This window comes from Saimiri boliviensis, chromosome 12, assembly GCF_048565385.1.
Source record: "Saimiri boliviensis isolate mSaiBol1 chromosome 12, mSaiBol1.pri, whole genome shotgun sequence".
NCBI lineage: Eukaryota > Metazoa > Chordata > Mammalia > Primates > Cebidae > Saimiri > Saimiri boliviensis.
In genome coordinates this window covers 20,211,422-20,238,372 of record NC_133460.1, presented here as the reverse complement: position 1 = coordinate 20,238,372, position 26,951 = coordinate 20,211,422, and the positions used below count along the sequence as shown (strand labels likewise).

The window sequence follows — 26,951 nt, the reverse complement described above, 5'->3', positions numbered from 1 at the left end:
AACCGTATGCCTTGGCAAACTAAATTAACGACCAAATAATTTAGCTTTTATGGTGGAGAACAAATTCGTTTTTACAGCAGATATCAACAGGTGAAAGCCTCAACTTGTCCCTGACTCATTCAGGGCCCTTAGGTTTTGACTGGAGCAGTGAGTGATCGCCCTTAACCTGCTAAACCTCAGTCTCGCAGCTGTGAAATGAGCCAGTGAAAGCAACCGCCGTAAAGCACTTCTTATGTATGGGACGTGGGGAGCACGAAGGGGGTGGCGATTGTGCCCCCAGGGTACATCTGGCAATGTCTAGAGATACTTTTGGTAGTCACAAGGGAGTTAGAGGATGCCAGGCACGGTGGCTCATGCCTGTATTCCCAGGAATTTGGGAGGCTGAGGCGGGCGAATCACTTGTGATCAGTTGTTCGAGACTCACCTGGCCAACATGATGAAATCAAACCCCATCTCTACTAAAGATACAAAAATTGGCCAGGCATGGTGGTGCATACCTGTAATCCTAGCTACTCAGGAGGCTGAGGCAGGAGAATTGCTGGAACCCAGGAGGTGGAGGTTGCAGTGAGCCAAGATTGCGCCACTGCACTCTAGCCTGGGCAACAGAGTGAGACTCCGTCTCAAAAATAAAATAAAATAACAGGGGAGATAGAGGAATTGCTAGTGATATTTGGTGTAGCATGATAGGTGCTACTAAACATTTTAGGGTGCTCAGGACAGCACTGCACAACATGGAGTGATCTGGCCCGTAATGTCAGCAGTATCAAGGGTGAGAAGTCCTGCTCTGGAGGCTCGATGTGATGATTAAAGAGCCAATCCATTGATGTGCTTAGCCCTGGACCTAACACATGGTAGGTGCTTAATAAACTGATCTTTATCCCGGGTCCCCTCAAAGCCTGACCTTTGAGCCCTGGTGGGTGCCTCCCACCATATTTTTGTTTCCTGGTTGCGCTTCCACAACTCGAATTGCTGTGGTACGGTAGAAATAGACAGATATGTTGATAACTCTTTACAGCTAAGTTGGGTCTCAAATTTCTACAAGTGGAATAGGTAGGGTGTGTTCATGCGTTGTCTGTGGAAGGAACTGGACTTCCGTGCACGTGCCTGTCCCCAAAGGGTAACCTTAAGGCGCTGGAGATTCAGCCAGGTCCAGAAGAGAAAACGTTAGCGCAAGGTACCGCGCAAGGTGTCATTCTATAATCACTGGGGGAGGAGAACTAAAAGTGTTTTGTGAGAGTCAAGTTTCCACTTACCGATCACTTTCCCCTTAAGCTTTAAGCAAGGCTTAACATTTTTAACTGTGTTTGATACCAGATTTTTCATACTTCCTTTGATCCATTCAGTGGAACATTCTAATGGATTCATGATCATAATTATAAAAATAAATGATCACACTGTGAATAGCCACCAGCCCTGTGATGGAGGAAAATGTTATTTGCCCCTTCACCAAATGGTCCCATTCTATTGTAGTTTTTTGAGTTCTTTTATCTGTCTGGTACTCACAATCCACTATATTAAGTTACTCCAGATGGGGAAACCAGATGACTGAGTTCATTTAAATTATGCCTAAATCCATGAGCAATAAATAGGTTCTTAGAGAAAGCCCTCTTCATAGATTTTGTGCAAAGACTTTGTGACATCAATTCTGACTGTTCCAATGTGGGGTTGTTGTTTTTTTTTTTTTTTGCCACACTCCAGATTGTGTAAGTTGTTCAGAAATTGCTTCCAGATGACTGAGGTACACTTAGAGTGTGTACATTTTGTAAACCAAAAAGTATCTGAGATAGTCACAATCATTTTAGGAGTTTATCTTGCCAACGTTAAGGACCTGCGCATGAGACAGCCTCAGGAGGTCCTGAGGACATGTGCCAAGGGTCGTCAGGCTATAACTTGGTTTTATACATTTTAGGGAGACATAAGACATCAATCAATACATGTAAGAGGGACATTGCTTCAGTTCAGAAAGGCAGGACAGCTGGAAGCAGGGGTTGGGGAGTGTGTGTGTGAGGAACTTCCAGGTCGTAGGTGGATTCGAAGATTGGCAAATTGATTATTATCTAAAGACCTGAAATCAATGTCTAAATTATGATAAAGGATTTTGGACACCAAGGGTTTATTATGCAGATAAAGCTTCTAGGTAGCAGGCTTCAAAGAGAACAGATTGTAAATATTTCTTATCAGACATAAAGAGTCTGTTCTGGCTGGGTGCATTGGCTCACACCCGTAATCCCAGAGGCCAAGGTGGGAAGATCACTTGAGCTCAGCAGTTAGAGACCAGCCCAGCCAACATGGTGAAACCCTATCTCTACAGAAAATACATACACACAAAATTAGCCAGACATGGTGGTGTGCACCTGTGGTCCCAGATGTTTGGGAGACTGAGCTAGAAGGATCACTTGATCCTGGGAGGCAGAGCTTGCAGTGACCTGAGATCATGCCACTGCACTTTGACCTGGGTAACAAAGTGAGACTCCTCTCTCCAAAAAAAAAAAAAAAAAAAAAAATTTAAAAAAAATTTTTTTAAAAAAGAGTTTATCAGTCTTAAGATTTGTGTTGATGTTAATGGTGGCATGTCTGACTTCCCCTTCCCAAATGGCCTGAACTAGCTTTTCAGGTTAACTTTGGAATGCCCTTGGCCAAGAGGAGGGTCCTGTCAGATGGTTAGGGGGCTTAGAATTGTATTTTTGGCTTACATTCTCCAGAAATATATTAGTGACTACATTAAAAGGAGTCCTCCGTAACCATCAGTAGGAACATTTGGGGGAGGTGCTTTACAACAAAATTTTCAGCTGTGAATGTTTCTAAAGAGAAGAAATTTAGGAATATGGTTACAAGGAATTGGCTTCATTCACAGGTTATTCAAATACTCAAGTTTTATCACCAGTTAGCTATGTTACTTGGTTTCCTTACCTATAACCTGGAGAGGGCTGGGTTATCTGACCGACCGTCCCTAAGTCCCTTTCTGGATTCTACATGTCTAATCTTTAAAGAAAAAAAAAATTGTAGAAACAAGGTCTGGCTATGTTGCCCAAGCTGGTCTCAAACTCCTGGGCTCAAGTGATCCTCCCACTTTGACCTCCCAAAGTACTGGGATTACAGGTGTGAGCCACTGCAGCTGGCTCCTTACATGTCTAGTTCTAATTCTGTATTTTCTCCAACATACTTCTTAGAATTTACAGTGATGGCAATCTTGATACTCTCCCAGGCAACTTTTCTGCTAGAAATCATTAGGTATCTTCAGCTTCACTTTATTATAATTTGCATTTTATATTTTGGGTTTTTTAAAAAATAAGAGTGTTAAGAGTGCCTTGACCTCGTGATCCACCCACCTCGGCGTCCCAAAGTGCTGCTCAGGAGGCTGAGACAGGAGAATTGCCTGAACCCAGGGGGCGGAGGTTGCGGTGAGCCGAGATCGCGCCATTGCACTCCAGCCTGGGTAACAAGAGCGAAACTCCGTCTCAAAAAAAAAAAAGAAAGAAAAAAAGAAAAGAAAAAGAGTGCCATAACTTTACCAAGTGATTTGCAAGTGCCAGTGCCTGCTAATTAAGTCAGATGGCCATGGCAGGAACTGCCTCCCATCAGAAAGGCTGAATCACTTAAGAGCTCCCACCTTTCAGGGCCAAGTGATTCACCAGCCAAGTTACTTTACAAATTGGGATGAAAAGCGTAGGATATTAGACTTCCTTCTAGTTTTCTTCCCTTCTGGCAATTTAGATGTGGATTCTCTAATGGTGACTTATTTTTCCTTTGTTTTCTTTCCAAAATAATATATACTTGCTGTAAGAAGTTCAAACTATACATACTTATATAATGCAGAAAGTAGAAATTTTCCTGTTTCCCCTTCCCCAGAGAGAGCCACTCTGAACAGTGTGGTGAACATTCATCCAGATATTTTTTTTCTATATGTATATTAACATTCTTTTTTTTTTTTTTTTTGAGATGGAGTTTCACTCTTGTTACCCAGGCTGGAGTGCAATGGTGCGATCTCGGCTCACTGCAACCTCTACCTCCTGGGTTCAGGCAATTCTCCTGCCTCAGCCTCCTGAGTAGCTGGGATTACAGGCACGCGCCACCATGCCCAGCTAATTTTTTGTATTTTTAGTAGAGATGGGGTTTCACCATGTTGACCAGGATGGTCTTGATCTCTTGACCTCGTGATCCATCCACCTCGGCCTCCCAAAGTGCTGGGATTACAGGCTTGAGCCACCGCGCCCGGCAACATTCTTTTTAACAAAAAGATTGTGCTTACATACACTGTTTTGTAATGTACTTTTGTCTCCTAGCAATATGTCTTGGAGATTTTTCCATTTCATATAGATAAGTCTGTCTCATTTTTAAGGGCAACATGGATTTCTGTGGTATTATTACTGCAGAAGTTATTTAATTCATTTCCTTTAGTCTTCTTCTGGGTACCTCCCAAAGATGAACTTAATAACTTGAGCTCAAGTGACCTCAGGAAGCTTGAATAAGGGAGTGGTGAATGGGACAGGAAAAGGAAGAAGAAAAATTGAGGATATTTGATGAGTGGATATCTGCAGTATGGGGGTGTCTTCAAAACCACCCTCGGGTTCAATGATTCACCAGAAGGATTCACAGAACTTGGAAAAACTGTTATTCTCATGGATACAGTTTATTACAGTAAAAGCATACAGCTAGGTGCGGTGGCTCATACCTGTAATCCCAGCACTTTGAGAGCCTGAGGTGGGTGGATCACGAGGTCAGGAGTTCGAGACCAGCCTGACCAACATGGTGAAACCCCATCTCTACTAAAAATACAAAACTTGGCTGGGCGTGGTAGCGGAAGAATCTCTTGAACCCGGGAAGTGGAGGTTGTAATAAGCCAAGATCATGGCACTGCACTCCAGCCTGGGCAACAGAGCAAGACTCCGTTTCAAAAAAAAAAAAAAAAAAAAAAAAAGCATACAGACTAAAATCAGCAAAGTGAAAGATTGCTGCTGTGTTCTGAATGTTTTGTTCCCCCAAAATTCTTATGTTGAATCCTAATCCCCATGGGGTTGGTGTCCTTATAAGAGAAGTCCAAGAGACCTGCCTTGCTACTTCTATTGCATGAGAAGGCACCACCTGTGAAGAAGAGAAAGCCCTCACCAGACACTAAATCTGATTACAGGTGTACCTTGATCTTGGACTTTCTAGCTTCTGGAACCATTAGGAAATAAATTCCTATTGCTTATAAGCCTCCCTGTTTATGGTAATTTGTTATAGCAGCCCAGACAGACTAAGAAAGGGGAAAGAGTCCTCTTTGTCATAGGAAAAAGTCCAAGAAAGACCAGGCGCAAGCTTCTAGTCGTTGTGTGTCCAGCATAGTTAGAAGAGGCCAGTTACATGGTTATGGCTGACCATCTGGGTAGCTGAGCCTAGTCTCCAGCCCCTGCAGAGGTCAAGCTAATGTCGAGTGGCCCAAAGTCCCCACCATAGATGGCACTTAGCATAGACAAGCTGGCATGGCTCAGACAGGAAGCTGCAGGTGCTTGAGGTAGGACACTATCCACAGAAACCATGAGTAGCCTCCAAGGTGGGCTGAGGGGTGGGCAGGGCATCACCAGCCCCAGCTATACTCCCTCAGGGACAGTCTTGTCATTTCCAGTTTTTCATTCTTACAAGCAATGCCCTGGTGCAAGAGTCAGGAAACTTTTGTATAAGGAGCCAGATAGTCATTGTGTGTGTGTGTGTATTCTCTTTTAGCAATTTTTTAAATGGAGATAAAATTCACATTACATAAAACTCACCCTTTTGCTGTATTTGATTCAGTACTTTTTAGTATATTCTCGAGGTTGCGCAACCAACACCACTATCTAATTCCAGAACATTTTTATCGCCCCGAAAAGGAGCCCTGTGTCAATTAGCTATCATGCCCCATTCCCCGTTTCCTCAGTCCTTGCTAACCACTAATGGTAATTTCTGTCTCTAAAGATTTACCTATTCTGGACATTTCATATAAATGGATCATAATGTATGGCCTTAAAAGCTTTGTACATAGGCCGGGTGTGGTGGCTCATGCCTGTAATCCCAGCATTTTGGGAGGCTGTGGCAGGTGGATCACCTGAGGTCAGGAGTTCAAGACCAGCCTGGCCAATGTGGCAAAACCCCATCTCCATTAAAAATGCAAAAATTAGCTGGGCATGGTGGCGGGTGCCTGTAATCCCAGCTACTTGGTAGCCTGAGGCAGGAGAATTGCTTCAACCCAGAGGCAGAGGTTGCAGTGAGCCAAGATTGTGCCACTGCACTCCAGCCTGGGTGATAGGAATGAAATTTAATCAGGAAGGCAAAGCGAAGGGAGGGGAGGGAAGGGGAGGGGAGGGGAGGGGAGGGAAGGGAAAAACTTGTGCAAATGTTTACAGTAGTCTTATCCACAATAATAGTCAAAAGGTGGAAACAACTCAAATGTTCATCATCTGATGAATAGATAAGCAAAACATGGCATATTCATATAATGGAATGTTATCTGGCTATAAAAAGTAATGCTACAACATGGATGAACTAGACAGAGAGCAGATATTTGAGGCTTTGAAGGTCATATGGCTTCCAAATTGTTCAGCTGCCATGGTCGGAATAGTTGTCCCCCACCCTGCCAAATTTATGTCGAAATCCTAACCCACAAAGTGATGGCATTATGGGGTGGGACCTTTGGGAGATGATTAGGTCGTGAAGGTTAGAGCCCTCATAACTGGGATTAGTCCCCTTAAAAAAGATGCCCCAAAGAACTCGCCTGTCCCTTCCACCATGTGGGGACTCAGTGAGAAAATACCATCTATGAGGAAGCAGTCTTTCTGACCAGACACTGAATTTGCCAGTGTCTTGATCTTGAACTTCCCAGCTTCCAGAACTGTGAGCAATAAATTTTCATTGCTTGTAAGCCACCCGGTTTTTGGCATTTTGTTACAGCAGCCTGAATGGTCTAAGACATCAACTCTGTCCTTTTTGCACAAAAGCAGCATTATGTAAACAAATGGGTTTGAATGTGTTCCAATAAAACTTTACTTGCAAAAACAGGTAGTAGTCCATATTTGACTTGGAGGGTGTAGTTTACCTACTCCTGCTATATAAAATATCCTCGTGTGTGTGTTTTTGCCTATTTGTGCGGAAAATTTTATGGGATCAATTTCTAGAAGTGAAATTGCTGAGTCATGAGTTATGAAGTTATGACATGTTTATTTTGAACAGATGCCGTGAACCACCCCAAAATTTGAACCAGCTTGCTTTTCCACCAGCGGCACATGAGAGTACTTGAGACTGAGATTTTCTTTTTTCTTTTCTTTTCTTTTTTTTGAGACACAGACACTTTGCTGCTACCCAGGCTATATCCAGTGCAGTGGCACCATCACTGCAGCCTTGACTTCCCCAGGCTCAGGTGATCCTCCCACCTCAGCCCCCCAAGTAGCTGGGACTACAGGCATGCACCACTGCGTCTGGCTGATTTTTTTGTATTTTTTTTTTTGTAGAGAGGGGTTTCTCTGTATTGCCCAGACTAGTCGCAGACTCCTGGGCTCAAGCAATCCACCTGCCTCAGGCTCCCAAAGTGCTGGGATTACAGATGTGAGTCCCCGTGTCCCATCAAAATTTCCTTTCTTAAACCCTTTCCCAAAGAAGTAAAACCCATACATATACAAGGGAAGTTTCTGCATTGTCATTCTTGAGCTTTGGAGAGGAGGAGGAAGATAGAACATTTTGCCCCTGGAGAAGAAAACCAAATGGGGCCTGAAGTGACCTCATAATAGTATCTTATTTTAGGTTGAGGCCCACAGGGAAGGGGACTCTGGTAACTTGTCCTCATTTGGTGAGATCAAACCTTAGACTGCTCACTAAGTATCATTCCAAAAAGCCTTGAATGTTACCTATTCAACATTTTTTTTTTCAAATGCAGAGAGCTCCTTAGCAATTTCATTTATTATGTAAAGCTTCCCTTCCTATTATTTCTCTTACATAAGTAATTTGCATGTAAATGAGGTCCACCTGTGCATACTGAGCATGTTACCAAATGTACAAAAAATATACATGGTCCAATTTTTCTGCACAGAGCTGACAGGTACCATCCCTCTTGATAAAGATGACATACTATTTCACGTAGCTTAGTTTTCCCTAAGTCTTTTTGGCTTTTGGATGATGCATGGAGTTTTTCCATTTTTCTTTTACTCCCTCCTTTTCATCATTTGGAATTCGTAGTGTGAAACCCACAGGGGAGAACAGTGGCTTGTTAGCATTCAAGCTCTGTTTTTGGCTGCATATTTTAGTTGGTTTATATGATTCTCGGCATCCCTCCTGGGATCTAGCCCGCCTTTGCTTGGCTCACGCTGGGTGAATCTGTGATATTTCCCATTCTGTAGCCCTTCATTTATAACACAGGCATAGCCTGCTTTCCCATTAGTGAAACGGCATGCCTGGACTACCCACACACAGATAAAGAATTAGGCGGAACTTGGCCGGGAAGATAAATCAAGTTAACCATCTCATTAGGCTTGAAAGACACAAATTAAGCTTAAGTTGGGATTAACGGAGGAGCCTTTCAAAGAGACATGGAGCACAATAAGAGGTGGAAGAAATTGCCACAGCCATTACTCTCAGCAAATTTCCACCATTTGATGGAACAGAGGAAACATGAAGTCTCTTTCATAAAAGGTCAACAGACAGAAATTTAGGATCGAAATAGCAGTATAACATTTGTTGAGCTCTTATCACATGCTTGTGACTGTGTGCCGAGAGCTTTACCCACATTATTTCATAGAAATTGCACATTGACCTATGAGACAAGCACTATTAAAATTCCTGTTTAACTAACAAAGAAACTAAGGCTCAGAGAGGTTACTTCACCTGCCCAGGAGTCTCAGAGCTTGGCCAAATGATGGAGCCAGGATTTGCCCCAGGATATTTGGCCCCATGGCTTAACCTTGTGGTTCCCATTTGGGATGCATTGGCCTCCCCAGGGGCCATGTCTGAAGACATTTTGGGTTGTCACAGTTGTAGAGAGAGCAGCTACCAGCATCTGGTACCAGTAGGTCGCCGGGATGCTGCTGAATCTCCTACGATGCACAAGACAGTTACAGCAAAGAATTATCCCACCCGTAATGTCAACAGTGCCATGACGGAGAAACCCTTGTTAAATCACTCAGCTGGACTACAGTGACAGGCTCGTTGTTACACTAGAACTATCCACTTACAGAGCTCTCTATGCAGTGTGGTGATGCCATGGGATGTACATTTAAGGCTGCATATTGCAGGCAGTGCAGCTATCTGGCAGAAGGAACAGCCAATGCAAAGGCTGAGAGGTAGGAACCTGGCTGGCATGGGATGGCAGGAAGCCAGGTGCATCTGTTACAGAGACTCACAGGAGGATGCGATGAAGGAGTTGGAGTTCTCACCAAGAAAAGGAAAAAGACCACGTGCCCTAAACGATGACCCCTGTGTTTGCAGTTGACGAATGTGTAGACTAATGGCCTCTGTCTTCTCCCTGCCTTCCTGTTCTGTTCCCCTCCTTCCTCTTGCTTCCCTCCTGCCCTCAACCCTCTGGCTCCCTAGTTTTCGGCCACAACATGAAGAGCAGCAACGACTTCATCGGGAGGATTGTCATCGGCCAGTACTCTTCAGGACCCTCTGAGTCCAACCACTGGCGGCGCATGCTCAACACGCACCGCACAGCTGTGGAGCAGTGGCACAGCCTGAGGTCCCGAGCTGAGTGTGACCGTGTGTCTCCTGCCTCCCTGGAGGTGACCTGAGGGCTGCAGGGAAGGCAACTTTCATTTGTTTTAAAAAAAAAAAAAAAGACAGAAAAAAAAGTCACATACTATTACATCCACACCTGCGTACCCACCCGCAACATGTCTACACACGTCCACACACACAGACACACAGACACCCCAAATCCTCTCAGAACTGAGAGGAAGCAGACTATTGATCACAAAATGGCCGCCCTCAGTGAGACCTGGGAACTTTCTGGAAGCCCCATCTGTAGATCACAAGCTCAGTGGGCTCTGCTGTGGGACTTATTGGCAGTGCCTGCTCTTGTCAATACCCCTGCCCCAAAATGCACTTTCAACCCTCAGGCCAGAGAAAGGACCTCCCAAAGGGTGCCAATCTCCATCAAGACTAAATTTACCAAGAGTTTGGCCAGTGTGTGGGAGAACTGAGCACCCCCCACTCCCAAACACACACCCACTGGGTAACTTCTGAACAGGCTGCTGTTCCCTGGGGTTCTTCAAACCTGATACCTTTCTCCAAAGGTGTAAGTATCCTTCTCTTCTCCTTAGTAAATGTGATAACTAGATTATGGACCATTTGGAGAAACCCAATGGCAACCATAACTATTCCAGTGTCAGAAGCCTCTCCTGGCTTAACGGAATTGTCTTTGTGTTAGCTCATTCCAGGGGACTTCCTGTGGGTATATATGTGTATGTTCTCATGCATGTACCCTCACAGGTGAACACATGCGTGTGCCTACGTGTCCTCTTGGAGAGCGTGGCGATTAGTCGGGACTTCAATCCTGAGCACTGCCTTCTCTCTGCCTCTCCTGTCCAGTGAGATTCCAACCAGTGTCCTGTCTGTCAGAGACCCCACCTTGGGTAACAGTAATGTGCGTGTGAGTCAAGTAAATAGGATGTGATAGAGCAAAAGTAACATTTTTTGGCTGAATCATGGTGATTGCAACCCACAAAAGACATACAAAGGACCTGATAGGTGGATTAAATGGCCACCACATGCATCCATGATGATCTTCTTCCTTAATCATACTCTGAGGATTTTTCTGTGTTTGTCTGTGAACCAATGTCACGTCTCACGTGCTAAGGAATTAATGTGGTTAGAATAGATCTCTCTCTCTCTCTCTCCTTTTTCTCTTTCTCTCTCTCTCTTTCCTCTCCTCTGTTGGATGCTTCTGTATCTTTTTCCACAGCATAATGTCTGGTGTGATGGGGAGCTATTTATTGAAATTAAAGATTATTTATTTGTGCCATGCATTTGAGTTATCTTTTTCTTCAAGAACACAGGACATAAAGGGTGGGAGGGCGTTGCAGTAATTTTGAGACAGTCTCACTCTGTTGCCCAAGATGGCGTGCAGTGATGCAATCTCTGCCTCCTGCATTCAAGCAATTCTCCTGCCTCAGCCTCCAGAGGAGCTGGGATTACAGGTGTGCACCACCACGCCTCACTAATTTTTGTATTTTTAGTAGAGACGGGGTTTTGCCACGTTGGCCAGACTGGTCTTGAACTCTGGCCTTAAGTGATCTGCCTGCCTCAGCCACCCAATGTGCTGAGATTACAGGCATGAGCCAGCACACCCAGCCTCAAAACAATGATATTTATTATACTTATAGATTTTGGGGGTCAGGAATGTTCAGTATTTGCAATATGTCTGACTTGAGCAGTATACTAATGCCAATTATTCCAGCTTTGCTCTTCTCTATAAAACTTTCCACTTTTTTTTTTTTTTTTTTTTTGAGACAGAGTCTTGCTCTGTCACCAGGCTGGAATGCAGTGGCAAAATCTTGGCTCACTGCAACCTCTGCCTCCCAGATTCAAGCGATTCTCCTGCCCCAGCCCCCCAGTAGCTGGGACTACAGGTACATGCCACCATGCCCCGCTAATTTTTTGTATTTTTAGTAGAGATGAGGTTTTACCATGTTAGCTAGGTTGGTCTCGATTTCCTGACTTTGTGATCTGCCCTTCTTGGCCTCCCGAAGTGCTGGGATTACAGGTGTGAGCCACCGTGCCTGGCCCAGTTTTAGTCTTCTCTATAAAACTTTCCACTTCTTCAGGGCAAGGTTCATGGCTTATTTGGCTTTTTATTGGCCAGTCCCTGCTAAGGGCTTGACTCAGGTAAATCCTCCTTGGGACAAAATGGCTTCACCCCTGAGGCTACATTGGGTATTGCAGAGACAACCTCATGGTTTCTCCCACTCTGGAGTGGAAGTATGGAGGTCAAGGGGGAGAAACAGGAAGGCTGGGTTAGGTTGACGTGTTCATCTATTTTGCATTGCTGTTAAGGAGTCCCTGAGACTGGGTAACTTATAAAGAGGTTCATTTGGCTCATGGTTCTGCAGGCTATACAGGAAGCATAGTGCTGGTATCTGTGTGGCTTCCGGTGAGGCCTCAGGAAGCTTGCAATCATGGTAGAGGGTAGACAGTGAATAGGCATGGCAAATAATGAGAGAGGAAGCAAGAGAGAGAAAGAGGAGGAGATGCCAGGCTCATTTAAACAACCAGCTCTAATAGAGAACTCACTCATCACCAAGCCATTCATGAGGGATCTACCCCCATTACCCAAATACCTGCCACCAGGCCCCACCTCCAATACTGGAGATCACATTTCAACATGAGATTTGGAAGGAAAAAAACATCCAAACCGTATCAGTTAGGTTCTCAGAAAAGAAAAGGAGAAGTGTTTTCCTTCTCTAGGAAATGGCTTCATTACTGTGGTTTACAGAAGAAGATAAAAGCGTAAAAGAAGGCCGGGCGCGGTGGCTCAAGCCTGTAATCCCAGCACTTTGGGAGGCCGAGGTGGGTGGATCACGAGGTCGAGAGATCGAGACCATCCTGGTCAACATGGTGAAACCCGGTCTCTACTAAAAATACAAAAAATTAGCTGGGCATGGTGGTGTGTGCCTGTAATCCCAGCTGCTCAGGAGGCTGAGGCAGGAGAATTGCTTGAACCCAGGAGGCGGAGGTTGCAGTGAGCCGAGATCGCGCCATTGCACTCCAGCCTGGGTAACAAGAGCGAAACTCTGTCTCCCAAAAAAAAAAAAAAAAAAAACGTAAAAGAACAAACAAAATGAGTGAAGACAGGTACATAATAAGCATTTCGAACTAGAGGTAGAGTCATTGGTGATGCGGCCCAAGGGCTTTGGGCCCAAGAAGCTATAGTTCAAATCCTGGGACCACCACTCCTTAACTGTGTACTGGGGCACAAACCACGTAAGTCCTCAGTTTCCTCGTTGTCTTAGGGTGCCCCAAAAGCAGACCTTGAGGACTTGGGTGCAGATGACCCCAGGAAGCATAAGTGAAGAATAAGGCAAAGGAGAAAAGCAAAAGGCTTCATGGATGAGTACTGTGAGCTCAGTCATGCTGAAGACCCCTGTAGAAAACACTAAAGAATTATCATTATGCAGAAGCTGGAGTATTCAATTACTGACCTTTGTCGTCATGGCTTGAGGGCTACCCTGAAAGCATTAAATGTTTGGCACGGCAGGATTGTCCGACGTGGGCTGAGTAAGCTCCCATAACACCAAAGAAATCTCTGGGAAGAGGAAGAGGCACATACGCTTGATGAGGTCAGCTGTGCGTGTGCACAACGCAGCTCCCTGCAGCCGCAGGGGGGCCAGGTGGACTGAGGGATGGGAGGTAGGGCATCCCCAGCATTTGCCACCTTCATTAGTAATAACAAGAGCACTGACTATCACCACACGAGGTACCAAACATCACGTTTAAGCCTCATGCAGCAACCTTCAGAGGCATAGAAGAAATGTTCATCTTTTGCAAATGGGGAAGCCAGGTGTTTTTTTTTTTTTTTTTTTTGAGACAGGGTCTTGCTCCATCTCCCAGGTTGGAGTGCAGTGGTGGGATCACAGCTCAGAGCACTGGGCTCAAGCAATCCTCCTACCTCAGCCCCCCAAGTAGCTGGGACTGTAGGCTTGGCTAACTTCTTGACTTTTTGTAGAGATGCGTGCTCATTACGTTGTACAGGCTGGCCTTGAATTCCTGGGCTCAAGCGATCCTTCTGCCTCGGTCTCCCATAAGTGCTGAAATTACGGGCATGAGCCACTGCACCCAGCTGGAAGTCAAGATTTAACGAGCTTAAGTGTCAAATAACTGCAATAGGGATAAAAACCAGTCCAGGCCCAGCTGCCTAGAGCCTGTTATGGGTTGATGATTTGCTGGAGTCCTAACCTCAGAATGTGGCCTTATTTGGAGAGAGGGTCTTTACAAAAATGATCAGGTTAAAGTGAGATCATGAGGTGGGCCCCCATTTGATGTGACTGGGGTTCTTATAAGAAGAGGAAATTTGGCTGAGCATGATGGTTCACACCCGTAATCCCAGCACTTTGGGAGGCCAAGGCAGGCATATCACTTGAGGTCAGAAGTTCGAGACCAGCCTGGCCAACATGGTGAAAACCCATCTCTACTAAAAATACAAAAAATTAGCCCAGCATGGTGGCACATGCTTGGAATCCCAGCTATTTGGGAGGCTGAGGCAGGAGAATCACTTGAAGCCAGGAGGCGGAGGTTGCAGTGAGCTGAGATGGAGACAGCCTGGGCAACAGAGCGACACTCTGCCTCCAAAAAAAAGGGAGAGGAAATTTGAACACAGAGACAGACACGTAGGGAAGAAGATGTGAAGAGACAGGGAGAAGATAACCATCTGCAAGCCAAGGAGAGATGCCTGGAACAAATCTTCCCTCACAGTCCTCAGAAGGAACCAACCCTGCTGACGCCTCAATCTGACTTCCAGCCTCCGGAAGTGTGAGACAATGAGGTTCTGTTGGTTAAGCCCTGATCTGTGCCACTTTATTAAGGCAGCCCTAACAAACTAAGTCAGAGCCAGTGTGGCTAAACACTCCACTGAGCTGTGTCATCCAAAAATAGGATGGCAATTCTTTTTTTCTTGTTTTGAGACAGGGCCTCGCTGTGTTATCCAATTTGGTTTTGAATTCCTGGCTCAATTGATCCTCCTGCCTCAGCTCCCCATGTAGCTGGAACTACAGGCACACACTACCATGCCCAGAAATAAGATGACAGTTCTTACCCCTGGTGTTGATTAGCTGGAAAAATGCCTGCAGAGTGTTTGTTTTGTTGTTGTTGTTGTTGTTTGTTTTTTGGGTTTTTTTGCCTGCAAAGTTTTACCATAACCCTTGGCACACTGCGTGATGGTGATGATTGCTAGCACACGTCAGGTAGTGTTTGCTGGATGATCAGAGGTAACAGTGGTGGACAGATCAGAGCTTTTCACAACTCCAAGAATAGAGCTCATCAGGAGATGAGAGGGATGTTGTTGAAAGGTGAAGGAAGGACTGAGTTTCTACAAACCTGTGCCCAAGGTGCCCCGTCATGGGCTGTGCACTCGTTTTAATTAACATCCTCCTCCTCTTCAAGTAGGAGGTGGGAAAAGAGATACACAGGCCATGTAAACACCCTCTTTGGGATAGGAACTTGAGTTCAAAGAAAAAAGCTGGGTTGGGGATTTTTAAAGCCACTTCTATTTTCCCAGGACCATCCTAGAGTCCGCTCATCTTCTTGGGTGAAGCAACATCCCCGTTTCCCTCCTTTATGGTGATTCGAGTTCATGGCTGACTCCAGAGTGCCCAGGATTCCAGCCCACACCTTGGACTTGGCAGAAGCTAAGGACCCCTGCTCAGCTCTGCTCACATGGGTTGGGTCCCAGGGTGCCAGGAATAGCGATTTCCTGGGCACTGATATTTCACTCCCAGAAAGCTGGGAATCACTGCAAAAAAATTCTTTCCATTCCTTTCTGGGTGGACTGTCACCCACTGCAGTGGGATATCTGTCCTTTTCATGATCAAAATGATTTGTAGGTAAAAACTAAGATCTTATGTCTAGAAAAAAGACTGGATGGCAATGCCCTACAGGCTGGCAGCAGTGATCCTTCAGGTCATGATTTTACTAACTGTATTAGTCAGGGCTCTCAGAGAGACAGTACCAGTAGGAAATATGGAAGGGGATTTAATTAGAGGAAATTGGTTCACATGATCACAGAGGCAGAGAAATTTCAGGGTAGGCCAGCTGCAAGCTGGAGAACCAGAGAAGCTGGGAGCGTGGCTCAGTCCAAGTCCAAAGCCTCATATCCAGGGAAGCCAACAGTGCAGCCTGCAATCAGACCCAAGAGGCCCCTGAAGAACGCTGGTGCGAGTCCCAGAGTCCCCAAACCGAAGAACCCAGAGTCTGATGCCCCTTTAAAGGCAATAAGATGAAAAGTGTCCCACTCTGGAAGGGAGAGAGAGATCAGACATGGCCAATCTCCCTTCTGCCCGTTTGTCCTGGCCAGACTACCAGCCAGTTGGATGGCGCCCACCGCACAGGGTGCCTTCCTCTCTCAGCCGACTGACTCATGACGTGTCAATCTCCTCTGTAAACGACATACCCAGAAACAATGCTTCCCTAGCTGTCCAGGCATCCCTCAATCTCGTCAGGCCAACACCTAAAATTAACCATCATAAGCCTACCCCTTGTCAACCTGGCACCCCTGCATGTCTTCTTAAACCAGACTTAACCTCCAAATAAAGACAATTACAAGGTCAGAATTCCACCTAACATGATACAGCTAAAGTCCACCCCAAATTCACCAATCCCATCCCCAGAAGAGACAGCAAAGTTCTTGAGTGATGTTTACTCTTCTAATATTCCATGACTGAAATGCTAGGATGTACAATGAACAATGCTTAAATGCTGATATAAAGTTGATTAATCTGGCTGGGCACAGTGGCTCATGCCTGTGATCCCAGCACTTTTGGAGGCTGAGGTGGGCTGATCACTTGAGACCAGGAGTTCGAGACCATCCTGGCCGACATAGTAAAGCCCATCTCTACGGAAAAATACAAAAATTAGCCAGGCATGGTGGCGCCTGCCTGTAGTCCTAGCTACTTGGGAGGCTGAGGTAGGAGAATTGCTTGAACCTGGGAAGCAGAGGTTGCAATGAGCCGAGATTGTGCCATTGCACTCCAGCCTGAGCAACAGAGTGAGACTCTGTCTCGAAAAAATAAATAAATAAAAATAAAGTTGATAAATCTTATGTTACATGATGAAAGAATAAGGCAGAAGAAAAAACAAAGATATTTGCTTAATATATGTATATATATGTACAAGGGATTGAGGAATGCCCTCTATATATAATAGTTTCTTAACCAAGTAGGGAGGAAATGCCCATATAACTATAATCCTCATTTCTGCAACTGGTACAGGTCATAGTTGATATTCATAACTATATTTTACTACCCACTGTGTATTCCCTTTGTTTTCAGCAAATACCTCAGCTTATCATGTTTTTTTTTTTTTTTTTTTTTTTTTTGCTTTTGTTTTGCTTTTATAGAGACAGGGCCTCCTTGTGTTGCCCAGGCTGGTCTTGAACTCCTGAGCTTAAGCAATCCTCCCACCTCGGCCTCCCAAAGTGCTGGATTATAGGTGTGAGTCACTGTGCTCAGCCTGGTCATGGTTTTTTATAAGACAGGATGACCCAAACTTTCATTTCTGAAGAGTCTGAACCATTCACAGTTCTGCCTGGATTGGGTTATTGTAGCTTCCCATCCTCCTTAATCACAAGGTGTGGTACTACTACCAGACACCCTATGGGATCTCCTGTATTCCAGACATATTTTCCCTTTTCTCTATTGTGAAGTAGTATCCAGTTCCCCCTTGGTAGTCCAGACCAATCACCCTTCCCTAACTCCCTTCTTAGCCTGTAGACTCAGAGGCAGGAGTAGCCCAAAGTGGCCAGGTGGCAGTCTGAGCTTTCAGTTCAATAGAATCACTATTGCATCTCCTGGTAGAAGCATTCCTCCCTCTGGAAGTAAGATCTCTAGGGCAGCAGAATGTAATGTCGTGGAACAGGAAGAAAAAATTTGCTAGTGGGTCACTACGGGTAATAGTGAGTGGAGCTACTCCTATGCTCCCTCCTTGATTCCTGGACCCATGAATACAAGCTCTCAGAGAAACAGCACCATATTGGATGCTGGTTCAGAACATATACAGCCTTCTGGAGAGCCTTACCTCACCCCTGTAAAGTATTATTAACTAGCTGGCTGCGATTTCGAAAGACCATTCCACTGTTCCATCAAGCCAGCTGTTTCAGGATGGTAGAGAACATGGTAATATCAGTGAATTCTATGGGCATTAGCCCACCAGCACACTTCTTTGGCTGTGAAGTGAGTTCCTTGGTCAGAAGCAATGATGTGTGGAATACCATGATGGTGGATAAACCATTCTGTAAGTCCAAGCATGGTAGTTTTGTCAGAAGCATTGTGTGCAGGGAAGGCAAATCCATACTCAGAGTCAGTGTCTATTCCAGTAAGGACAAAATGCTGCCTTTTCCATGATGGAAGTGGTCCAGCATCATCAAACTGCCACCAGGTAGTTAGCCGATCACTCCAAGGAATGGTGCCAAATTGGGTGCTCCTTGCTGGGTTCTGTGGCTGGCAGACTGAGGACTCAGCAGTGACCACTGTAGCCAGGTCAGCCTTGGTGAGTGGAAGTCCATGTTGCCGAGTCCGTGCATAAACTCCACCTCTGCCATCATGGCCACTTTGTTCATGAGCCCATTGGGCAACAATGGGGTGGCTGAGGAAAGAGACTGCCTGGTATTCATAGAACACGTCATCCTATTCACATGATTATTAAAATCCTCCTCTGCTGAGGCCACTCTTTGGTAAGTATTCACCTGGGACACAAACACCCCCATGTTTTTTGCCCATTTAGAGAGGTCTATTGACATAACTCATCCCCAAATTTCTTTGTTACCAATTTTCCAATAATGTTCTTTCCAAGTTCCTGACTATTCAGTCAAACCATTGGCTACAATATATCAATATATAGTTACACATCTGGCCACTTCTCCTTCCAAGCAAAGTGCACAGCCAGGTGCACTGCCCAAGGTTCTGTGAACGGAGATGATTTCCCTTCACATTGTCCATCAGAAATGTCCTAGAAAGGGACTGTAGTGCTGCTACAGGCCACTGCTGAGTGAGACCATCCACTTCCGGGTGATGCCTGCATATTATGCAGAAACATCTGTAAACCAGACCCTAATCTTCTCTTTTCTAGTCATCTGATCATAAGGTACTCCCCATGAACCCAAAGGTGCAGGCTGGGAGAAGATAGTGGAGCAGGAGTGGGGAGCATGGGCATCTGGTCCGCTTCTTCTCATCCCTTTTACAAAGTGTCATGTTGGTAATGTACTTGTACCTTCAGGACCTGCTCTGGTGTGGTCACATATATACCACTTCCATTTGATGGGGTAGAGGTGCTATGCATGTCAAACTTTATGGCTTAGTGGATCAGATAACACCTAATTCATGATGGGCAGCTTAAGTGGCATGAGAGCTTGGTGACCCATGGTCAAGAGTTCAGTTTCTACTAAGGCCAAGTGTCAGGCCAAGAGCAATCTCTCAACAGGATAGTAGTTATCTGTGGATGAAGTAGGGCCTTGCTCCAAACCCCAAACAGCATCCCCATCTGGCACTGACACCTTATGATCTGCTGGATCACAGGAACCAAGTGACAGAGCAGCTTTAACAGCAGTCTGGACCTGTTGCCAAGCCTTCTCCTGTTTTGAGCCCCACTTGGAGCCGACAGCTTTTTGGGTCACTCAGTGAATGGGCCAGGGTAACACACCCAAATGAGAAATGTGTTGCCTCAAAAATCCAAATAGGCCCACAAGTCGTCACACCTATTTCTTGGTTACAGAAAGGGCCAAATGTGACAACTTATCCTTCACCTTAGAAGGGGTATCTCAACAGGCCCCTCACCACTGGATCCCTAGAAACTTCACTGAGTAGAAGTTCCCTGATTTTTAGTTGAATTTATATTCTACCCACTGTCATACAAATGTCTTACCAATAAGTTCAGAATGGTCACTACTTCTCACTATGTCCAATCAGCATAATGTCACCAATGTAATGGACCAATGTGACACTTTTTAAAAGGGAAAGGCAGTCAAAATCCCTGCAAACGAAATTATGACCTAGTGCCGGAGAACTTAAGTATCCCTGAGGTGGGACAGTAAAGGTGTATTGCTGGCCTTGTCAGCTGAAAGCAAACTACGGTAGATCCTATGGACAGATATGGTGAAAAATGCATTTTCCAGGTCAATAGTTGCATACTAGGTATCAGGAGATGTGTTCATTTGCTCAAGCAATGAAGCTACATCTGGTACAGCAGCTGCAGTTGGAGTCACCATTTGGTTAAGCTTACGATAATCTACTGAGGGTCCATAACAAATGAAAAACAACTCACAACTTTGTTACATAAAAGTTGAGCTAGACTGGTCCCATGAGGTTACAGGACTTTTAAGAGGTGTCTGGGTTATGAGAGCTCTTCCCTCGTATATAGATCAAAGTAATAATATATTATCACAAGAGTAGCTCAGGTATGGCGGGAGTGGGTTCATCCCCTCTTAAAAAGAGAGAGAAAGCGCGCGCTCTCTCTGTCTCTCTGTGTGTGTCTTGTCTCTCTTTTACCCTCTCACCTTCCACCATATGATGACTCAGCAAGAAAGCCCTCACCAGATGCTAGCACCTTGATCTTGGCCTTCCCAGTCTCTAGAACGTGAACCAGTGAATTCCGTTCATTATAAATTACCAGTCTCAGGTGTTCTAGTATAGCAGCACAAACAGACTAAGACACTTAATTTCCAAGCAGCACCCAGGAACCTGACAGCGGGGGGCCCCAAATTTCAGCTCACCAGATGACAGGAAGTAGGGTGAACATTTCCAAACTTTCTTCCATATTTATGTATTTTTATCAATGTTTAATAATGTCCATTGTGGGGGTGTGTTTTATAACAGAAATAATATATTCGTGCAGTAAGTTGCATCTACACATCGCTTATAAACACGTAATCAATATATGCCATTTATAAATAAATAAATGCACCAGCACACTGGTTTGGAGGCAACTGATCTACCTGAGGAGGCATCCTGTAGGTTGAAGTGGAGCCTGATCTGTGCTCATATTCTGAGTCAGACCTTGGCAGACTTGCAGCTCCGGTGCCAGCAGGCAAAGCAAGCCGTGTGGGCACAAGTTAAGTTATTCCTCACAAGCACAGCAGCAGGCGTTCCAGAGAGAAAACTTGGAAGCCAAACTGACACATTCCAGTCCTCTCTGAGAGTGCCAGCCACATGAGGTGTCAGGGCACCTGGCTGAGCATTTCTGGAGAGAAATGAGAGCATGCAGGGGAAGGGGACGTGGGTGATGGCAAGGAAAGCCTAGCACTAGATCAATGACAACAATAGCAAATGTTGCTCTCATTTATTGATCATCTACTTCTTGCCAGCATCTATGCCAAGTTTTAGAAGCAAATTACTTGATTTAATCCTTATGAGGTAGGTACTCTATTCCCCATTATATAGAGGAGGAAACAGGTTCAGAGAGGCAAAATGATTTGCGTAAGGACACACAAAGTGAAGGAGAAAGATTCTGGTTTTTAGAAATATTGGCTCTCCAAAATTGCAATGAGATCCCAATGGAAACACTAGGGATTTTTAAACATTGAATTCTGAGCAAGCCACACAATAGAGCTATGCACTAATGATGACACTTTCACCTCTTCGTGGAGCATTTATTCTGTGCAACACTCTGCTGAACCTTGTACAGATGCCTCTTTTAACTCCCGAGGGACCCTGAGAGATGAAGGGAGGGGAAAGGAGGCTGACTCATGCAGGCTTCCTGGTGCTTCCTCAGCAGTGGGGACTCTGATGTTGTCAGGGTCAGACCCACGGGATGGGGACCTTGGTGAACTGAAGCTCAAAGAGCCTGGCTGAAGGAAGTGCTCTTTCTCAGCCCCATGCAATTGCTGCCCTGAGGCAATGAGGGCTAAGTTTTGTTGGATCTTCAGATTTTCCAATAGAAGACAGAAACCTGGACTTGTACCTAAAATCTCCTGGTTTTATACCTTAACAATTTTTTTAGAATTTAAAACACTGCAGACCAAACAAATGGCCTCCATGGCCCAGGAGACCTCTGCACTGAGTGCTGACTTGCAGTATTCTTACCTTCTGGTACATATTTACTCTGAGGGGTGTGAGATGCTTTATCTCCTATGACAGGCTGGAATGTGAGTTTTGTTATTATCCCATTTTACAGAGGAGGAAACTGAGTCTGAGAGAACTGCACACCCAAGGCCACAGCCTAGCTCAGAGACAAGACTGAGAGCTAAAATTTCTCCTGGTTCAGATGCAAGGCTAGGAGCTAAAATGTCTCTTGGTTCTTTGACGGGGGCTGGCCTAGGGCTGCTTTGCTTTCAGCTGTCATTTTGAGCTGTCTCCAGCAGTGTGAAGAGGAGGGAGGAGAAAAGGATGAAAGGAGGGGACTGGAGTCCATCCAGTCTGTCCCAGCTCCTGCCAGGCGCCATCTGACCCTAGGAGAGCAATCCTGGACCCAAACTCTGGCCAAAGAGCCTCTCTCCTCCACTCAGGCCGGGAGGTTGCTTTCTAGGAGTTCAGAATGCAAAGGTGGACACTATGGGCTGCAGTCTTCCTGACCTTCCACTGGGCACAGGCCTTTCCACAAACAGACATCAATATCAGCCCAGGTAAGTGAAAGCACCAGGACTGGAAGCAGGCAGAGAGGCATACACTCTCAGGAACTTGTTCTATCAGTGAGGCCTGGCAGCTTCTGTTGGGGGGTTGGGGTGCCCTGATATTTTTCTCCCTACTAGCTTTGTCATGGACACTCTTCTAGGCCGAGACACAAAAAGTACTGGGCTTAAATCCCAGCTTTGCAGTTTACAAGTTGCGTGACATAGAGCAAGTTTCTTAATCTCTCTGAGCCTCAGCTTCTTCTAGAAGGTTGGGTCACAATGGCACTCTCTTTGGGCTACTGTGCCAGGCAGATGAGATAACATGGGGAAAGTGCTTTACACGGTTTCTGACACTACAGGAAGGTCTGACCATGGTAGTTTTGTGAGGGATTTGGCATCCGGGCCCCTACCCCACCTTGGCTGTAACAGCCTTCCTAGGGAGCTTTCAGAGCTGCTGCTGTGCCATCAGAGTTTAGGTGTACAGGAAGGGACACTTGTCCCTCTAATGACCTCCCTGCAGATACCCTCTAATTGCCTCTGCAGATACCCAGCAATACCCAGCCCTGTGGGGTTTCTGGGGCATCCCCAGGGATGAGAACCTGTCAGCCTTGGGCATATGGCCTCCCACTGTCCCATATGGAGGACGAGGGTCTTCACATGAACTCAATTTCTTTCACTTTGCAATAGGAGGGCTGGGGTGCTGATTCTGGGGGATCCCCATTTGGATAAGAAGAGTTCTGAATCCTGTAATTTGGTGGCTGAGGGTCTTGATTGTTCCCTCTACCAGGTTCTTTCCAGGCATTGTTTAAAAAACATAACATTAGCAATATCAATAACAATGACTAAGACTTACATAACCCTAGCTATGTGCCAGGCACAGCTCTAAGCACTTTTCAGATGTGGATTTATTTAATCCTCATAATAACCTTCATATATGGATTTATGTATCATCACAATGGCAGAGATACCATTTTTCAATCCCCATTCAAATAAAACTAAGAACGAAATACCTGGATGGAGATTCTCGTAAGGCCAAATTATTGGGCTGTGATAGTGTTAGGGTAAATTTAAACAGTGGGGTGATAAGGTTGCCAGATAAAATACCAGTAAATAAATACCAAAAAATTCTTTTTTAGTGTAAGCATCCCCCAAATGTTACATGGGACATACTTTTACTAAAAATCTGTTGTTTACCTGAAATCAAATTATCAAATTTAACTAGGTACCCTTTTTTTTTTTTCTAGCATCCCTAGTGGTAACATTAAGGGGTAGTCTTAGTTCATTTGGGCAAGGGGTTTCAGTTCTGTCCTAAACTCTCTGAGTATATTAGTCAGCTCAGGTTGCCAGAGCAATATATCACAGACTGGGGAGCTTAAGCAACAAACGTTTATTTCTCACAGTTCTTGAGGCTGGGAAGTCCAAGGTCAGGATGCCAGCAGATTTTGTTCCTGGTGAGGACTCTCTTCCTGGCTTGCAGATGGCCACCTTCTCACTGTACCCTTACATGGCCGAGAAAAAGAAAGCTCTGGTCTCTTCCTTTCATAAGGGCACTAATCCCATACTGAGGATGGGAATCCCATTTAAATCTAATCACCAGTGGGAGTAACCAGCGGTGTTTTCTGTCTTTCGCTAGCTTGTGCCCATGGGACCTCTCTGAGACTCAAGTTTCCTCACCTCTCTGAGCCCCAGGTAGGGATAACAAGGGTCTCTATCAAGGATTTTGGAGATCTTCAATGAGCTCATGCAGGTGAAATGCCTAGCACACAGCAAGCACTTGAAAAATAGTAAGCCCTTGAAAATAAGTTATTACCATGACCATGTTTGTCATTGTGGTTGTTGCTCTTATGCCAGAATTGGCCAGGAGACAGTTTTCTGTTCTGACAAAAGACTTAAACATTGAAAGGAACTTCTCTAGACATCAATCTCCAAGCCTCACCCCTACTCTATAGATAAGGGAACTGAGATCGTGTCAATCCCAGCTACCTGGGAGAGCTCAGAGTTTGGAATTGGAAGGATGATTTTAGAAATCCACTCAGTCCAACCTTTCCATATTACGGCTATGGAAACTGAGCCTACAGAGGCCAGTTGAGCCAACCATGGTCATCATTGTCCAAGTGGTAGTTCTACTGCTCCCCAGGCTCCCAGACCTGCAGAAAGCCCAGTTTCAGCTTATGCAGACAGATTCTTGAGAGGAAAGTGATTTCAACACAGAGAGAATGTGTGTGAGTTTATGAGTGCCTGTGAGCAGAAGCATGCATGTTGATATGTTGTAGGGAGGATTTAAGGGTCTCTGTGGGCCTCTGCAGACCATGAGAATACATGCACCTCCAAGACCCTCCTTATTGAGAACGGGCTTGGTTTTTCCTCTTCTTCTGGATACCCCCAGCCTTTAGTGCAAGGCATAAGAGGGCACTACTCCAGAACTTTCATCACTCATCCCTTGCGTATGCAAATATATGTAGATAGCACAACTCAGCCTCCCCCTATGTTTTGGAAGAAAAAAAAAATACTCTTCAGACATCTTTAAGAGGCTTGGGAGGATTTAGCCAGACCAAATCCTTTTTCCAAAACCCCTTCTCTAAACCTGCCTTTGATCTCATTGTTTAAGTGGATTAATGAATGTGAAGTCCTCAGAACAGTGTCTGGCACCCAGTAAGAGCTATGTACGTATTATTCTTCTTCAACCATCAAAAAGTTTACTTTCCCTGACCTGACCCCAAGAACTCTCTGTAGCAAAGGAAATTTATAGCAAAGTGTTCTGCAGCTCAGGGCCTGCTTCTGCAGGGCTTCAGGAGTGCAAATGGGGAATGAGTCAAGTTCTGTAGCCTCTTCCTCACCCATCCAAGAGCCTCGCGTTGCACTCTCAACTCTGTGAAGGTTCTGGGACCCAGGCTGTTTCTACTGTAATAATATCTAATACTAGAATGCCTGCCTATGAGCTGGAACTGGCTTTTCTGTGAAGAAGGCATTATGATCATGACAACTGTACTGTTGAGAAAACTGAGCCCCCAAGAGCTGAGTTTCCCACTAGGACCATCTGATTCCAGAATCCAAGCTCTGAAGTTGGAGCACAGAGATCTAGGCAATGGTGTTCTTACCTCCTAGAGCAGCCCGGATCCTAAAGTGTCCCTTGGACACTCAGTCCAGTTTCCACTTCTCCTCTATGGTCACAGAGCAAAGCACTCTGTACATACTTCTGGAATACTTAGTATGCGATGACTCTGCCAGTGTGTGATTTCCTCCTCCCAGACTGTGAGCAACCTAAGGGCACAGACCTCAAGCCAAATAGGCACCCAGGAAACATCAACTTATTTGCTTAATTGTTAAATTTGATGTTTAATATATTTATTTCACAAGTGAGAAAACCAAGACCAGAAAGAAGATGTCTTCTAGAGGCGCTAGTCTGTTCAGGAGTTTCTAAATCTGTCAGACTCGAGTCTCAATCAAGTCTCAATCATGGCTCTGCCACTTTTGAGCCAAGATAGTAAGTGACTTACCTTCTCTGAGCCTTAGTCTCCTCATCTGTAAAATGGGGATGATACCAATTCCCTCCTAGGCTGATCTCAAGGAGTCACATACTAAACACCCAATAAATGGTTGCTATTATTAGTAATGTAAAAAATTATGTAATGCTTTTTCCTCTGTTTCATGTGGCCTCAAGAGTGGCTCACAGAAGGGACAGCAAAGCTTAGACAGGAGAGCCCTAGGGCCACCAGTTCCACTTCCCAGAGCCAGGGCTCACTGTGAAGGAAGCGGCAGAACCCGCGGGACAGCAGGAGGGGAGTGAAGGTGACCGATTCCTCGGGAAGCAGCAGCCATCTTCCTGGAGTCTGTGAGACACTTTCTTCCCCACCGCCCAGTCTCCTCCCCCAACACACCAGAAGTGTCTGGGGCCCAGTATGGGGACCGGGTGAACAAATGTGGCCCCTACACCTCCCCACCTCCCCTGCTGGCTGAGTCCCAAGGCTGATCTGGGCAGGAGGCAGCAGGGTAGTGCATTCGTGGGCGGCTGGATTGTGGCCAGGGGAGCCAGCAGCCAGATTGAGTAGGAAGGTGACAATTTATTCCTTTAAAAAGAGTGGGGGTAGGGGAGCCCTGAATTCCACTGATGTGTTTTTTTCCCCCTAACAAGCTCAGAGTTCCCAAAGGCTTTGACTCTCACCCCAGCTGGGGGACCTGGGGCCTCTGGTGCTGCTAATTGAAGGAAAAGACCAGGTGGTTTGGCTTCCTGGTTTCCAGAGCAACAGCCCCTTTGTGTGCCCCCTCCCCTCCGCCTCTCTCCCTCCACTCCCCCTCCCTCATGCCATTCTCATCTCTTCCCTCCTCTCCCTCCCAAATCCCCAGCGTGCTAAACTATTTCTAATTCTCCAATGCTCCATTCTCTCTCACACTCCCAGACCTCCGCACACACAGTGCCCTACCCCTGGAACAATCTTTCTCTGACTCTTGTTCATCCTCCAGGTCTCAGTTGAGACAGCACCTCTTCCAGGAAGCCTCCCAAATCTCCAGATCTGGGTTATGTTCCCCTTTTAGGTGTTCCTGTGGCAACACCCCCTTTTCCCCCATCCAGGAAGGGAACTCATGGTGCCTTGTCATAGTCACCTGTGGGCTCCTTGAAGATGGGGACAGGGCAGCCACCAATTCAACTAGGGAGACAAAGGGGCAAAGAAGCAGTTTCCAGAATAATCGAGAGGGCTGCTCCCTG

General features: G+C 45.6%; 1 protein-coding gene across 7 annotated transcripts in view; it reads left to right on the top strand.

Moving 5' to 3' along the window:
- The window catches only part of SYT17 (synaptotagmin 17), a 137,389-nt gene that overhangs the window by 85,097 nt on the left and 25,341 nt on the right, over positions 1 to 26,951 (top strand). For 4 of the 7 annotated variants that reach the window (XM_039478246.2, XM_074381992.1, XM_074381991.1 and 1 more), the window contains exon 8: positions 9,532 to 10,964. The exons of the other annotated variants lie outside the window; for them this stretch is intronic. In XM_039478246.2, coding sequence (XP_039334180.1) covers positions 9,532 to 9,728 — 197 coding nt within the window. In that variant the 3' untranslated portion in view covers positions 9,729 to 10,964. Of the gene's footprint in view, positions 1 to 9,531; positions 10,965 to 26,951 lie in introns of those variants that run through there. 7 annotated transcript variants of the gene reach the window in all.